Genomic DNA, 18,037 nt, shown 5'->3' with positions numbered 1-18,037 from the left:
TGCATGAACTTAATACTGTGCTCTGACTTGGTGGGAATGACTGAAATCAGCTAATAAGTAATTAACTAATTCAGTATGAAACCTACTAACATAGTCACTGGGAGGAAATGCTTAGGTGCTAATTCTTCTTGAAATGGTAACAAAGAAGGCAGGTGAGACTGCAGGAAATCACTACATGTTGTATTATACTGGAAAATGTTGTCAGCAGGACTAGGGAATATACATCACATACCCTGGAACAGCATGACTGTTGTTGTAAAGCAGTTTATTGCTAAATTTAGCAATAGCACACTCCACATTTATTTACTGTGATCATACAAATGTCATGTAAGAAACTGGTGAAAGCAGCTTACTCACATAAACATTCTTATTGATGTATCTTTCCCTTCTGACATCCCCAACAAGTGTCTTAGGTAGCTATGCTGTACAGAACTGAATTTTAACACAAACACAGTAGTTTAAACTAATGTTGCTACTCTTCTGCTACAAAATGAAAATTAATTGTGAATACAAAGTTGCTAGAAAACATAATTGTCATTTTTATATTTGATCAACTAAGTAAATCATGTGGTATCAACTGAAGTCTAATGCTGACTCTTCAGTGTGACCACAGCCTCTGTGGAAGCAATGTAAGCCAGACTTCCAAGAAAATTTACTTACTTATTACTGCGAGATCAAATGATTACCGGAAGGGCTGTCTTCCTTTATTAGGAAATATGACATCAAAATGTTTAGCAGGAAAATCTGCCCATCCTATGGAAACTTCACTTATCCCAGGATGAATGGAATATTACACAATTGTCTTAACACAAGTTGTGCAGGCACAGAGAGATTGCATAATGTCCTTAAGAAATCTAGCCATTATGAAATCCCACCTAGGGAATTAATGGCTGAGTACTCAGTTGAGAAAGGTTTTGATCGCTTTAATAACATCAAGTAATCCAAAATACAACGAATGTCCAGTGTTCTTGAATAAGGTGCAAACTTCCTCTAACAGAAATGGAAATCTGTTCCACTTTCCATTGTAAGTAACACCTGTACAATCTCTGCTTCTCTAAATGAGAATTTTTTAGACATTATTATCCCAAAGGTAAGAACACTGACATTAAGGGTGTAAGAAGACTCCCTACTACTTGTCATTCTTCTTACTGAAATATTTCACATTGAAGAGTAACAGGATAAAACACTTTAACATGGAGTGGAATTTATAGAGCAGGCACCAATTCTGGGTCACTGGCACCAGTTCTCATTTGCTTACTCTGTGCCCTCTCAAACCTTATGGGTTGCTCAGGTTTGTGAAGGGCCGATGGTACCACGTTCAGCATTATTTACTGTTGTCAGGTTCCAGCAAGGAAATCAGAGCGAGGAAATCTCAGGCCTAGTTGTCCTCAAAGACAATTAGGTTTTATAAAACAAATTCCCTCACCCTAGGTAACTGGGTTCTAACTGTATAGTAATAAATAACATTTTTTGTTGTTTCCTATTCCATAAGCATTTCATATCTCATATGGATGCGGAGTTTAGTGAAGCCCTGCACCAAGCTTCTTCAGAAACAGTCCTTTAATTAGTATTTCCCATCAGCTGACTAACAAGTGCAGGCTTACCATAACGGAGGACTTAATTGACATGAAGGCTTCTCTCTGCTGCCAGGAGAGAGGCAGGCACTCAGCCAGCAGCTGCCACAAGCTGCCCCTGCGGTGGATGGTACAGAGGATCACTCTACCCACCTCAGTCTGGAATATGCTTTGCAAACTCCCCCTATCCAAGTGTGTATGACAATTTCTTTTGCGTTTTGATTACATATGGCGGGAAGTGAGTGAGAATTCCCCTAGTTTGGAAGAGAAGGGTTAAGATTAACAGCAATACAGAAGAAGCAACCTTTCACAGTTAATGCAGAAGTTTCACGTTTGTACAATGGCAGAAGCTGCAGGCTCTATGATCACTCATTCATATCCTGCTCCTTCCTCACCTCTTGGAGATTTCATCACATCTTTAAAATTGATCTTAGTTCTGGCAGAATTGTGTTTTCTATCTTCCTCCAAATCTGAGTAAGTCCAAATAATAAAACAACAATTCTACCAAGGCTGCAGTTTATAATTTTCAAATAAATGTTTAACAATTTTTTAAACAGGATTGTTTGCACAATTTCTTCTTAAAAAACATAACTGACATGTATGTTTGTATTTCTGGTCAGGTTGAATAATGCACAGCTTTCAAACAGTTGAACACAGTAAGTATACTTCAACATGCATTTCTATTGAAGTCAATGGTAGGATGAATTTGGCTTGCCAGCTTGGTAATTATTACAGATATTACAGTGATGGATAATGATGCTAAGGACTACTGCAGCTTGAGGACTGGTTAAATTAGAAAATATACACTTATTGTTTGACAAAAATAGGATGACACAGTTCCCCATATGCATTTTTTTCTATTTGACCGTTAGACTTTCATTTTGCATTACTGGCCAGAAGAATACACAAGGCCATTTGTACACAATTATTGCTGTAAACAGATTGGGAATGTTCTAATATTCTGGAGGAATAGCTACTGCACATATACAGAGCAGCTCAACAGTGCACACATGAAAAATCTAAATGGAGAACTTAGCACATGTTCATGTCATTTGCAATACTCAGCATGTGCTGTAGAAATGGCCTATGAATCCACACTGAAATTTAATGTGGACAAGATGCATCAAGCTGAATACATGCACAAGCCACATACAAAGTGCTTATTCATGTACTTCTGCCTGGAAATTCCCAGGCAAAGCACGGGAGCCATAAGCAATGGTTCCTATTAAGATTGTAATCTAGGTTTGTAGTTTTTTGAAAAGGAGAATTTTGTTGATTAGTATGACTGCATTGAGACACTGCGAAGTATGTTCTCATTATACTTTAATTTTTCAAAAACACAAATCTTCACCTAAATTTACTCCAAAACTGAAAATCTCAGCCCAGTAATTTTTCCCGTGTGCATTTAAGGTATTGTTGCATGAACTTATAACATGCTGGTTAAACAAACAAGCAAAATACTATGACTTACTAATGATTCAAGAAATAATGTTTCTTCAAGACATCATGATTCTTTGAGTAAATATCAGAATGGAAAGGAATAAAAAATATTTTAAAAATATCTAGCCTTTTATATCTTTCCAATGAGTTTCACCAAACACTTGCTGAAACATACATTCTTGAATGCTTTACAAATGCTGCATTAACGCTGGAAGCTCTAGACACACTGAGAATGAAATGAAGCTCGAATATTGTGAATCACCATTCACCATCACTGACAGAGTAACAAATTATTGTGAGCAACCACAAAGCAGGCAAAGCCTTGGAAGAGTAAATTTCTGACCAATGTGCTGAAAAGGTTTGACTGCCATCTACAGATAATAGTAATTACTGCACTGGTAGCAATTAAAAAAAAAAAACCTACAAGCCTAATAAACATCCAGTGCAGATATTAGAGGAAAACTAATTATTCACGTATGTATAAAACAGGGGAGGTAACCTGAAAAGCTTCTTAGTTTTTTTTTCTGGTAAAAATATAACTGCACACATAAACACTAGCCTCCTTCATTCTCTAGAGTAGTTTGAGATCTAATAGGTACAAATCCAGTGTCTACTACTGCCTAAATATTACTAGACAAAAATGCAAAGTACTAACATTTTCCTTGTATTTAAACTGGGAATTATTAAGTGCTGATTTTCTTGTAATAAGTTCTCAGTTAAAACTGTCTTAAATAAATCTCTCATACAGAGTCATTGGTTAGCAAAACCACAAAACTTTTACTTGTATTGTAAGTATCTAATCCTACATATACTGTCCAAATACTTGTAGGTGGGTATAGCTGTACAAACATCTTCTATTTAGAGTTTTCTGTTAAACTTAGGCTTGCTAATCAGGCTAGTTATCTCTAGGCCGAACATATGCCAACGTATCACAACACAAGTGACTGTATAAAGATTTTCCTTCAGCTGTTCAGAGCAGCTAGCACAGTAGTTCAGTTCACCCTTGTCAAACATATCCCTTCCCTTTTCACTCGGCCTTAAAGCCACTTTCTTTTCTTCAACAGCTGCTGCCAAGCTGTCTTTACTTCCTCTCCAAGCTAGCTAACTGGCTAAGCAGTTACCCTGCTAAAATCCTCTTTCAAAAGTCTTGTTCTAAACTTGCAGAATAATTGCATGGCAAAAGGAAAAGAGGTCAGGAGAGCCATGGATTTTAGGGGTTGAGGATGAATAACAAAAGGGCTTAGAACCATTCTAAATAGTATCTCTGTAATTAAACTAAATTACTGTATTTACACACCACATGGAACTGTTCTCAAGAATTATTCTGCACAGATCAGCATTTCATATAAAAGTTGAAATGCAGTGTATTTAAACAAAAAACAGCTAGCAGACAGAAAAGCCTGTGGGCCCAAGCTGAAGTTAACTTTCTCACTTTTGAAGTCCTTCAACAGCTAGAACCGAGCGCAGTATTCCAGTAGCCAGAGATACCTGACTTCTCAGTATTACTTTTGTACATGAAGAAGGAAAGGCAATAATGGCATTTTTATGCTCTTATACCTTAGTAGAAAATCCTTTTTGTCTTAATCCGCTACCTTCTGTAATCTTTTCCTGCATTAACGATTCCCACTTTTCTCCACCCATGAAGTAATGCCTTTCAGATAGTTTTTCTGATATATAGTTTTACTAATTCTCAAAATTTATTCTACTTATGAGAAGAAACATTTGAAAACAAAGACATTAAAACCCTCCCTTCGTGTTTGAAATGCTTACTAGAGAGCAACATAAAAATGAGAGAAGCTGCCTTTATGTCAGGGCATTGAATGCACTAATAAACCTTAATGGTCCTGACCAGTCCCAACTGGAGTCCCCACCTACTCTCTCTGCTCCTAGGCCCAGCAGCTCTATTTAAGCTCAGCCCTGGGCCATCAGTCTCTACCTGAGCTGGTCTCCAGCCATGCCCATGTCCATGCCCATGCCCATGCTCCTGCCCAACCTTGAGAAGAAACCTACAAGATTACAACAGAGTTACTACTCGAAACTTGGAATTGTCAGCAGATAAGAACTGCTGGGCATACTACTGACAATATGCTTGCACATCAGTATATGAAAATTTAAAAGTGATATGTTTATAACATTTCAATAAAGCTGCATTTAATAGAAAGTGCAGCAACTTTTTATTTTAGTTCCCATTTAGGTCAATCTTTAAAAACACCTTTGTTTAGGCTTTTCCATACATATTTTGGAGATAAGTTGACTTAGACTACTTTCATGAAACGGAATTTCAATTGAATATGCCATTCAAGTGAAATGTTTCCCATAGCTGTACCTGATCTGACTGTACATTCTTTGGCAAGTGTGTGTGTGACAGCATGATCTTTATTTTACAGCAAAGCAGCTGCAGCACTGGCCTGAGAATGGAGAAACAGGAGTTTAGCAGCTTGATAAGACCTGGAATGAAAATTCTATCAGTAAATCAGGGAAATCACGTTCAGCGTATTTTCAGAAATAAATAAGCAATTCTCAGACTGAGTAGCACCTGTAGTCCAAAGTTACTATAAAGTCCTGTGCAAGTACTGATGCAAATGCAGATTAGTTAGTGAATGTAGCTAAGTAACTCCAAAGATGATAAAGATATCTTATGAAATAACGAGACCAAAGCTGAGAACCAAGGCAAGTCACACAAATCATGCCTCAAAGTGCAACACAATCTGATTTGGGATACTGTTTGAAATATGACTTATGTCTGTTTTTTGAGAACTTTGAACTTGCAGTTAGGCCTCAACTCTTCACCTCAGGTATAGGTAGTTATGAAAATGACCCTTTAATACCATGTTTAAAGGTGCTTCTTGGACAAGTGAGGCATCAATTTATTTTTATTTATCCTTCCTTCGGGTCGACTTTTAGGCATAGACATGAATCATTAAATTGATGGAAAAAAGACCTCTGAACTACACACTAACCAGCCTGGCTGCTGTCCCCAGGGCAGTTATAGCATAAATCCTCCTGGAAGCTGTACCTAGGGCAGGGACAGGATGGCGGCTGGAAACAGCCGTCCTAGATTTATGAGGGAAAATCATGCCTGACTAACCCGATCTCCTTCCATAAGGAGATGACCGGCTTAGGCAAGTGCAGTAAATGTTGTTTACCTTAACTTCAGCAAGGCCTTTGACATGGTTTCTGTGGTGTTCACAGTATTATCATTAAAAGGCTGAGACATGCTTTGGTTAGAGGGATTATAAAGTGAGTGGAAAATTGCTTGTACCATGAAGGCTCGAAGGGTTTGATCAACAGTATGAGGTCCAGCTGGAGCCTGGTTACTAGTGCTGCTCCTCAGAGTCGAGATACAGTTGCTGATACTACTTAAAGCCTCTGGGCATAGATGATGGGACAGAGGGCCACACCGGATGTTTGAGGAGGACCCAAAAATCTGGGTTCAGGTGATTTGTAAGGCTGTTTAAAGGAAACTCGACAGGCTGGAAAAATGGGCTGACTTCTGACGAAGCTCAACAAAGGCAAACGCGAAGTCATACAGCTGGTGACAGAGTAACACCATGTAACAGCACAGGCTGGGGCCAAATGTCAAGGCAGCAGACCTTCTGCAGATCTGCAGAAGAAGACCTGGGTTTCCAGTAGATGGCAAGTTGACCATGAGTCAGCAGTATGCCTTGTTGCAAAGCAGCCTAGTATTGCTGTTTGACTTAACGCTAGCAAAAAGGTAAAGGGAAGTGATTCTTTCCCTCTATTCCAGCACTTGTGTGACCACAGCTGGGATCTCCACTACAGGAAGGAGACTGACACACTGCAGCAAGTTCAGTCAAGGTCCACCAAGATATTCAGACCACAAAATATACAGAAGACCTGGGGCTTTTCAGTCTTAAGAGTGTGGGAGGGGGAAATCTTATCCCTGTTACAAGTTACATCATAGAAATGCCTAGAAATGAGGGAACAAAACTCTTATTGCACATGCATACTGACAGCATGAGAGACAACAGATAAAAGTTGCAACAAGTTAAATTTAAACTAGATATTGGGAGACAGTTTTCACAATGGGTAGTCAAACATTGGACCAGGTTGCCCAGCGAGCTGGTGGGATCTCCATTGCTGAAGATACTCAGAATTCAACTGGACAGGGTCCTGAGCAATCTGACCTAAGTTGGGCTTGCTTTGAGCAGGGGTTTAAACCAGAAAGTTTTCAGAGGTGGCTTCCAACCAAAATCACTCAATAGGTCTAGACGTACACAACAGAGTTAAGAGAAATGTTGAGTCACCATCCCTGGAGGTATTTAAAAGATGTGTAGACGTGGCACTTAGGGACACAGTTTAGTGGTGGACTTGGCAGTGCTAGGTTAATGGTTGGACTTGATGATCTTAAAGAGTCTTTTCCAACCTAAATGATTCTATGATTCTATGATTTTAACTATGTAATCCATGTCAAAATAGCAAAACTAAGTTCGCTTGAATTAATGCACCAATATATGCTGGAGGCCACGCAGCTGAAAAACAGCTTGGCAGAAGCTGGGCTTGCAGACACTGAATTGAACGGGAACCAGCAATGTGTCCTTGTAGAAAAGAAGGCTGAGGGTATCCTGGGCTGCATTAGGCAAAGCATTGCCAGCAGGTCGAGGGAGATGATCCTTCCCCTCTACTCAGCACGGGGGTGGCCACACCTGGGTACTGTGTCCAGTTCTGGGCTCCCCTTTACAAGAGAGACATGGACATACTGGAGAGAGTCCAATGAAGGGCCACGAAAACAAGTAAAGGATGGAGCATCTCCCCTATAAGGAAAAGCTGAGGGAGCTGGGACTGTTCAGCCTGGAGAAGAGAAGGCTCAGGGGGATTTTATCAAAATATATAAATACCTGTAGGGAGGGTGCATTGAGGACAGAGCCAGGCTCTGTTCAGTGGTGCCCAGCAACGGGACCAGAGGCAAGAGGCACAAACTGAAGCATAGGAGCTTCCCTCTGAACACCAGGAAACATTTTTTTACTGTGAGGGTGACCAAGCACTGGAACAGGTTGCCCAGGGAGCTTATGGAGTCTCCATCTTCGGGAATATTCGTCTGGACATGGTCCTGGGCAACCGGCTCTAAGTGTCCCTGCTTGAGCAGGGGACTTGGACAAGATGACGTCCAGAGGCCCCTTCCTATCTCAGTCATTCTGTGTGATTCTGTGTGTAAATTAAGACCTTTTCATGGGTCTGAAAGACCTGGTAAGGAGTGCCTACAGACAAAAACCAAAAGACATTTTTGTGAAAAAGAAACTCACAGTAAAAAGAAACAAGCTTCTCTGTACTGGAAATGCAACATATTGCCGAAGAAATGGAAAATTACTGGAGACAGAAAGAATGCAACATGGATAAGGATAGTTCCATAATATGCAAAATATCAAACAATTCTGGGAACACAGACAATCCAACATTCACTGCAAAGGAAAAGTAGAAGAAGCTTTTGCAAAATCTATCATTAGACTGTAAAATGTGCTGCAAAGCTCTCAGAGTCTTGTTTTGTATAATGTTGACACATTACCATAAGCAAGTCCTGACTTGTGTTGTAAGCTATACATCCCAAATTAAGTCTGCACTTTTGTACGCTAGTAACCATGCACATTACAGGTCCCTCGAACACACTAGCTTTCCATATAACTACACAGAACTATTAAAAATCATTACGTATGTGTTTCAAAAAATCAAGAACTGAGATGTCAAAATACTTTTACACCCTAAGATGCAAGAAACCTGCTGGTATCCAGTGATATCTAGAAGTGCTGTGAGGACTTTCCTGCTCCTTCTAAGTCCAATTGTGTGATGAACTTTATTAATGCACTCTGTTGTGCAACAAAGAACTATAACATGAGGTGACATGAATAAAATGATATACTAACCATGGCAGTATACGAAAGCTTGTCTGAGAGATATGCCAGTTGCTAAACTTTTACAGGTGACATGGGGCTGTTTCAATTATCTACAGACTGCTTCCCTGATACGACACATTCCCCTAAGTACTTGCCTGCTAACATGCTTAAATTCTCTCAGCATCCCTGCCTTCAGCATATATTTAAATTTGTATTTACATCATCTCTATAGCATTAAAAATACACATACAATCTTTTTCTTAAGGAATCTTTCCATAAAGTATTTTTAAGATACTTGAGGTTATTCATAGCTTTCCATTTCACCAGGTGTACCAAAGCTGAGGAAGTTATATTTTATAGGACAGAGAGACATATTCTCCTTTTATATGCTCCTTCAGTTTGCTGACATTCTATTACCTACTATTTGAACCAGTATGAGAGAACTAGGAAGACTTTCTACAGTTTATTCTCTTTTATTATTTAAATTTTTCATAACTATACCTTCCTACAAATACAAGAGTACAAAAGAGCTTTCATCATCTACTACTCAAAATAAACCTTTCCCACAGAATTTATGATTGCTGACATTAATCTATTTAATAAATAATGATGTTAATGATGGAACTCTTTTGTCTCAATTATATACTCCATCATCAAAACATTTATTATTCCACATACAGAACTATCATCTCATGTGCCTATATCATCCATAAGTTTTCTCTAAGTATTTTCAAAAATGTATAATTTCAATTTAATTCTCAACATAGGATATGAACATTGGATTACTTATAAGTATCATATGTTGAAATTTTACATTTTCCAAAAATGTTTACACTGTGGAAAAGAAAAGGAGGTCTGTTCAGACATGGCCACGGAAATGAGGAAAAGGAAAGTACAGATATATTTAATTTATGCTTAGAGACTTCAGCCTTTTTTCTTACCTGAGTACCCAAACAAGCAACCATCATGTGAGTGAGAAGTTTAGCTGCAAACATTGCACACCTGGTGCAGAAAAGATGGGAGATAATAGCCAAAGTGAAACCTACACAGAAACAAACAAACAAACAAAAAAGGGAAATTTAAAGCTTAGGCTATTAAACTATGCTAGGTAAGAACAACAATGCTGGATCTCTTGAAGGTGCGGATCATTAAAAAACAAAAAAAAACCCAAACCTTACAGAAAGAATATGTTCACTTTGGTTCACACCAGGATCACTCATGAATTTATTACTGAAGTACTAACATCTATTTAACTTTTTCATAGGCTTGGGAGCTAAAATAATTGCATCATGCCAACAAGTAATTTTTGCAAAGTTGTTTGGTTTTTTTAATTTCTGCATGATATGCATGATTGTCATAATACTTAAATATAAACCAAAGGTAACTCTTCAGTGTTCATATTACTGCATCCAGAAATGCTTTTAGAAACAAATAAATAAAAAATTGCCTCCAGCTGGGTAGCATTGCTTTAGGAGATAGCTATAACCTTCTAAATGCCAGTCTCCCATTTCATCTGTGTTCAGCATAGAAATCTATTATAGCAGTACTCAGAAAGAATAACACCACTTTTTATTTCAGTAATTCATTGTGAACATGAACAGAACATAAATGGGAAGGGCCCCTCACCTACCAGTAAGTAGTTATTGGAAGAAGGACCCTGGAAAAGCTGAGCCACTAAGGAAAACACTGCTAAAGCTCATGTAAAGTTGTTAGTGCACTTCCACCCCCAGGAAGGGCAGGAATTTGGATCCTTAAGGCAGATCTTTTATTCTCTCTTGAGACAGACTGGTTGCTCAACTACAAGTATTTATAAGATATGAATGAAATAAATCACTTCAGAAATAATTATTTCTAAACCTTTCAAAAATTAGCTAGTGATATGTATACAACTGCCTACATGAGAAAACTTCAGAAATAATAATATTCTGTTTCACTCCACTGTGCTATTTTTTCCTTTTTTTCTTTTTTTTCTTCTTTTATTTTTTTTTTAATTCTTCACACCTAGGTGGAGATGTTAGAGAAATAAGTAATATCCTTATAGCTCTTAAATCTAAAGCAATTTGTTTATCACTAGATTTAAATATATATAATCATGTAAGAAAACACCTTCAACCAGCCAAAGAAGCTGAAAGGCATTGCAGTTATATTCAAGGCAAACACTTAACCAGGCTAAACCGTTCTAATTTTTAAAATACATTCTTATGACACATGACTACAGTAAACGACTAGTGCTGAACAAGGATTTGTAGGTCTTTATTGCTTCCAATTCGGGAAAATATTTCTCTTAGCTTCAGTTTCTACAGCATACTGGCTTACTTTTATTGGGGTTTTCTTCAGTTTCTATAGCATTTTGCATTCTACAGCATATTTGTCTCATCAATTTACTTTTTTCTTTTCTGTAAACCAGTAATTACATTTTTTTTATAGTCTGCCTTTTTATTTTCACTAACAATCTAAGTTAGAAGCTGAACTGTATTTTAAAATCTGTTTATTTTTAGCTGCTAAAAAATTCTTTCCTTCTTGTTAAATAAAGCAATCAATTTATATGAAGTAGGTGAAAACCAGAGGGTTTTCTTCTCTTTCTTTGTCTTCTTTTTTAAGGCTGAGGTTTTAAAACAATTAAGGAGCCTAGCTTTAGTCTGTTAGGGCAGTTTGCTGGAAGGGGATAAATAGGGGATTTAGCTGCTTACACTGTTTTTGTTACTCATACAGTGATGATCTAGTTTAGAATTAATAAACCTCACAAGGAGCAGAACCAGAACCCCATTTAAGTGCCTTAAGGTTAGACTAAGAATCCCCTTAGCAAGTTTTCTTAGTGATCCCATTACTCTTAGGTTCCTGCTTGCACAGTGCCTATCAACACAAGAAGAAAAATTTACTTTCATCCAGGATTGCCTGCAACACCATAACGTGAACTGACTGCAATGTGAAAGGTGTAATTTCCACCTCCTTCAGAAGCCAAGCAGAGTTTGAAATGTAGATCTCCTACTTGCTGTCTGACATTTTGGGTCTTCTGCAAATGCTATCGTAGCTGTCAATGAAGTGAGTTGTGATCCTCATAGGTTAAACTCTCGGGCTTCTCCCAAGATGTTAGGTAGCAGGCATCAGAGCTCTACACACGTGATATGGAATCTATCTCCTTCAAGTCATCCCTTCTGAGTGTAAATTGTCAACTAAAACTGTCAAAGAGGTTTCAGGCAAGGTAGAAAAGTGTCTGAAAGATTTGACAAAAAGGACAACTGTTTGCTAGAGACACAGGTGAATTTAGGATTTTTAAGTTTCTTCCCCAAAATGAATGACATATTTCTCTTTTGTATGGTTCAGTAAAACATCACAAGGAAACATATTTCTTTGCTGGGCTTTTTTTTTCAGCGGCAAAATTTGTCAGTGTGCAAATACCAAACCAGATGGCAACTTTAATACCATGAAGTTAGTTAACATTTCTCCAATACCCCTCCAAATAAAATGGTTGTCATCCATTACTAAAATCACTAAAAATCAATCAGTCTTACTGGTCTTCAGTTGTTATTAATGAGAAAAGTGTCTTAAATCAACTGACCCGAAATGCAGATGAATCCAGAAGAGAAAAAAGCTTCATTGTATGAAGACAAGTTATCTGTTTGGGCATAAACTGCATAAATGGACATATGAGAACAAGAGCATTCCACATAGTCTGATGTGTCATCAACCACTTTGCAGAACCCGCTATCTGACAGCCAGCTGCAAAACAAAAGATTTACCAAGTTGGAAATGAACTTGTGTAATTTGCATGGTAAGCAGGCTTGAAATTTGTTGTTGTATCTCTGAAATACCAAGTTTTCTAAACTATTGCATAGGTGTTTTGTGTAATCTTTCAGGTGCAGTGCTCAGAATAGCACATTTACATGAAATTAAATTATTGTTTATAGCTTTTTTAACTTTTATGATTTAAAAAAATTGTAAATATATGATGATGAACATTTTTTTCCACTAGAGAATTTTTGTGGCCATATTTTTAAAACTTCTGAAAGATTTACAGATCTGTCTGACTTTTCAAATAGTTTGTTACTTAACTTGCACAATACCTTACCCCATTATGGATAACACTTCATTTTATACTGCTGTTTGTTGTTTTGAAACTAAAAATCATGTTTTGTTTTCTTTCAGTATTGCTGAACTGATTTTGAAAAAGGGTACTACAGGTGACATCCTAAGCCATTTCTAGTGGAAATCACGTCTGCTCTGTGACATAGTGTCTAGATAAAAGAAGAGCATACAGGTAAATTCTGCTGCATCTCCCTTCTGAAGATAAATAGTTTATATCAGTGACAAACTGATATAATCCAGTCAGTCTAAGGAAATCATATCTAAACCAACTAGATCTCAGCAGGATACAGAACATAATTCTCTCCAAATTCCTTTATACCGTGTGAACAGGAAAGAGGCTAATCAAATAATGGGGCATTGAAGAGCATACACAGAAAACTTTATTCCATGGTTTGTAACGGTACGAGTAGCAACAAGAATGGAAAATGATCAGCAGAACCATTTCTTCTAAAAACCAGGAGACATCAACTTAAGCTAGTAGCAGCACTATTAAAGAAAAATCAACAGCAGATGGCTTTTCTGTCAAAAAAAAAATAGCCCTATAGAGGTCATTGTCAAAAGATGTGCTAAAATTCTGGATAGTGCAAGGAAAGACTAGACAAGTTCGTGGTAGACAAATAATTTGGGGTATGAAATACACAAAATCACATTCAGCTCATAGAGTCACTGGAGAGTATAGTATTAGGGGAACTACTATTTATGCTTGTCCTGATCTTACTCTTCCTTGGGCATTTACTTTTAGCCACTACTGAAGACAGTATACTGGTCTAGATAAAGCCCTAGTCTGCCCCATAACAGGTTTTTTTTGGTTCACTTACACAGTGTCTTTCACAGACCCAGAGAAAGAGTGGATATTAGCAAATTAGGAACATTCTGAGCCAGTGACTTGAAGCAATACCAGAGATGCAAGTTTAATTATTTACTTTTGTAAGAATGGACTTGAAGTGTTGTCTGATAACAGCTGTAAAGAATACAAAGTCATTAATGTTAATTAAGTGATGCAATTCCAGGATTTAAGGCATGTCAGCATTGCCTAACACATCATTACCCAATCTAAATGGTATTTTGGTGAAAAAAGTCAAGAGTAGAAGTCTGAGAAATGTCTGAGCTAGAATAACTATACATTTTATTATACGGAAAGTTTTATGTGCTGGTAAAAAGGCCAGAAAAGTTAAGCAAAAAAGATGGATAGGAAATGGATCCATTTTATACTTGCAAATGATCTAATCAGAGTTATCACATCTTAGACAAATACACAGGTTCACAGTAGAAACTGAAAAACTAAACAGATTAATAAAATAACCTTTCAGCAGCTTGATTCCAAAGGAGACATAGAGACTTTTGTGGAACAATCCGACTTCCTGTAGCATAAATCCGATAAATGACTTCATTGTTATCTTTCAAAGGGTGTGAACTCCGACCCTTCAAACTCATCGAAAAAACCTGAAACAACATGTACAACGTAAATACAAATTTCATATTAAAATTCGATAGTCAGTGCTCATTTTAATCAGAGACACAGACAAAAATGTTCACATTATTTTAAATACATTTAAGATGTTTTGAGCAATATCTAAATGAAACTAATTTATTGAAAAAATAAATTGCACTATCTTCAAACCTTGTTCTTCAGGGCAAGTTCTTTATCTCCAGTAAGGAACCACTGCTGACTGCTGTATTCTGTGAACTGTACAGATTCACAGTTCTCTTCTTGAGGAGGCGATAGTACAACAGAGACCCCTAGTAAATGTTCAGGTACTTGAATAGAATCCCCATCTTTTCCATCAAATCTGTGTCCATTGATTTGCTGAGGAAACCAGTTGTGAGCCATTATTGCAATGTACGGGCAGCTGTCAAGGATATTTTTACCTCTGTTGAAATGGAAAAGCAATAGATCTGGTAAGAGGAACTGAGCTTTCACTATTCTTCACAGAATGACTCTAAAATGCATTTGTAATTAATACTTTATTCCTCCATTATTTTTAGGCTTTATGACATTTAACAGACAGACAGTTTCAGTTTCTGTGAAACAAAGAGGGATTGAATTATTATGTACTTCAGCTTCTCCATTTCCCCTCTGGGTTTTGCTCACTAGGATCTGCAACCAAAACCCCTCCATGGTAAACTAGGTTAGAATAATACTCATCTTTATAATGTGATGTAGAGATGAGTCTACAAGAAGAGGCATTAAAATGGATGATCTTGCTTTACCTCTTATTCCCAACAGATGATGGAAAAAAAACTTGGAATAAAGAATTTGAACTTTCAAGTTCTGGACACTGTTCAGGATAGTGCTGGTATTTATGCCATTTACTGTCTTTTGGCTGAGATGGGGTTCATACCCCCTACAACTTAGGAAACGGCAAGAAAAGTTACCTCTCCAAAAGAAGTTGAGATAGAAATCTAAACCATGCTGATTTTATCAGGGGAAAAAAGGTTGTTTTTTTTTTCTAAATTCAACTACCAGATGTTTAACAGATTCACATTGGGAGAAACGCACTGTTTAAAACCATCTGCCTCATAAAAGAATAACATCTATTTTTGCAGTCACCTATTTCCCCTGCCCATTAGTCTGACCACAGGGTATAATGCACTTGCAGACAAAACTAGCAATTTGAAACTACATTTAAAAACTATGAGTAGCTTTTAAAACTTTTAAATAATGTTAAAGTGAGCAAAACCAAGCACACAGAAATTACAAAATGCCAGTAGAAATTTGGTGTTACTTACTCTCATCTAAGTCTTAGAACATAGCTCTCCATCATACAATTACATATTATTTTCTTAGTAAGATTAATGAATCTTTTTCCAGGCAATATTTGACCTAAGGGTGAATTAATACGTCCCAGATCTCCTGACTCCTACTCCCACAGCTACCCTGTATCAGTGTACCAGTTATTTGTGACACCAGCTCATAGTGCCAATATAGTGCTTTATAAGATTGTGACAGAGTGCAACACATTTTCATATAGGTAACATATTAGATGATAGACACATCCCTTTTCTAAAAATGTTATTTACATTTTTACTATATTGGTAAGTTGTCATGTATTTCCAAAACTTCTTATGAATTCAAGTTTACTAACCTTTCTCCTGGTGATCCACACATTATCCCAGTCAACAGGGAAAAAGCAAACTTCTCAGTCACCTCAGCAAGCGGGCTATATCCTCGTGTGTCCTCGCGTTTCGGGCTAGCCAGAGCACAGAGTATCTCATAGAAAAGACTTCTACTTTTATCAGTGAGTAACTGCTTTTCACCTACTTCTGTAACCTAATGAGAGGAGAAGAAATCAAACAGCATTTTATGCACAGAAGTCTGCTTATAACATTTCCTCATAAAATGCACATTTTATCCCAATGTTCATTCTGAAAGTTCTGAATATTTTTCCCATCTTCCGATCAGCGCTGCCAAGGCGTGAGGCACAGTCTATGTCAAAACTACATAAAGATATGCTTACTAATAGGGATTTGATTATTAAAGATATAATGTGGCATTTTTCATTCTTTCACAAATCAAAGATTCTTGAGTCTTGAGATTTTTTGACATTATTTTCTCTGTTTTCTGTGTCAAAATGGCAATACTCACAAATGAACCGTTATTCATGAATATTGTTATACTGCTTTGTGTCTAGGTATTTAAACATTTTCCAGCTCATGGGCATTATTCCACAAATCCAGAAGAGCCAGAAAGCCATAAAACTAGTCCCAGAGTTTTCACAGAACTTGGTGGAATGCTAAAGTGCTCAGCTACCCTGCCAACCCAATTCCCAAAGCTACTGCAGGAAAAAAGACAAGCTGCGTGCCTGGTTAAGAGCACAGCAGCCTCTAGCTGGCCCTGGTAGGATTTGCTTGTGTGTTGACTGCAGTCAGCTGTGAAGATACGAGTAAACCTTGGGCCTGACTCTCTTATGCCAGGTCTAAAACCAACAAAGATGTGGCCTGAGAATCAAGAAACCATAATAAGCTCTATAAAAGCATGGCACCAAAGGGAAAACTTTGCACAGCAGAAAATCTTGAGCTATAGGTACATATGCAAAATTAATACTGGTTGCTCTTTTCCACCCATTTGATTTTTGATTACCTGCCACCATACTAACTAGTGGCAGACAAACTTTTTCCTTGATTGTGGGACTTCACAATTTCTGTTTTTACCTTTGCAGTCTGCGCCCCTGAGTCACTACTGTGGACGCTAACTTTGGTCTTATCACAGGCATATATATTATTACACTCTTATTAAAATCATTGGTCATTCAAGAAAGAGCAGGAAAGGTTTACCTTATCTATTATATGTATCACAGCAGTAAGCTGCTCTTCTGTGGTTTCTGTAGCCACTTTGACATTCAGATTCTGGAGGACTCTGTGTAAAATGGTGTCATCAAGAGGCTGATGCAGTTGATCAATCAGCCCCCAAACCGGCAGGGAGTCCAAATCTGAGACAATGGTGACGTTAGCAATACCATACAGGTCATCTACTCTGGCACCGCCTGCGGGATTAGAAAGTACAACCTGGAAACGTTTAGGAAATGGGTTTAAAGATCCTGTCTTTGGAGTCAAGGTCACATCCAGAAACGTATTTCTCTGTCCAGGTTCAAAAGTCAATAAACCTTCAGATCTGGCAAAATCTTGTCCTGCTACAGCTGGAGATATGAAGGTCCGACCAACAGGTTCAGGCTTTTGTAGCTCCTTAAACAAAACCAAAAGAGTTTTGGGTAACGTCACGATAGATGCAATTGTTCAAAACCAGCTGCTGTAGAACACACATATTTTAAATAGGTAAAATTTAAATTTGTAAAAAATAAGTCCCCTTTCAAAATGCAGTTAAGAATGATATAACAATTACATTAAATGAAATATCTCCTTGAAATAGCAATCTGTCACTTGTGGTTAGTAACAACCTAGGGGAAGAATTATGTATATTGTCAATATTAAACAGGATCCCTCTCTTTCTTTTCCGGAATAAAATTCACAAAGCTTTTCTGGGTGAATAGATATTACAGAAATGTTAGCACATCTGTAGGGTGAATTCTGGAGGGGTTGATGTAAGTTTATGTCTGCAACATGAAGTCCCTCAATTCAGGGTACAGACAG

The 18,037-nt window shown here is 37.5% G+C and overlaps 1 protein-coding gene across 1 annotated transcript in view; it reads right to left on the bottom strand.

Annotated features, from left to right (window-relative positions):
• Window positions 1-18,037, bottom strand: part of ADGRV1 (adhesion G protein-coupled receptor V1) — a 292,589-nt gene that overhangs the window by 148,397 nt on the left and 126,155 nt on the right. The window contains exons 81-86 of the mRNA XM_072860950.1: window positions 17,225-17,632; window positions 16,036-16,220; window positions 14,571-14,820; window positions 14,253-14,392; window positions 12,423-12,583; window positions 9,805-9,905 (exon numbers count right to left, since the gene is read on the bottom strand). Coding sequence (XP_072717051.1) covers window positions 9,805-9,905; window positions 12,423-12,583; window positions 14,253-14,392; window positions 14,571-14,820; window positions 16,036-16,220; window positions 17,225-17,632 — 1,245 coding nt within the window. The remainder of the gene's footprint in view (window positions 1-9,804; window positions 9,906-12,422; window positions 12,584-14,252; window positions 14,393-14,570; window positions 14,821-16,035; window positions 16,221-17,224; window positions 17,633-18,037) is intronic.

Source organism: Ciconia boyciana, chromosome 4 (genome assembly GCF_034638445.1).
Source record: "Ciconia boyciana chromosome 4, ASM3463844v1, whole genome shotgun sequence".
NCBI lineage: Eukaryota > Metazoa > Chordata > Aves > Ciconiiformes > Ciconiidae > Ciconia > Ciconia boyciana.
Note: the sequence above shows the minus strand (reverse complement) of the source record. Positions and strands in the feature narration are given on the sequence as shown.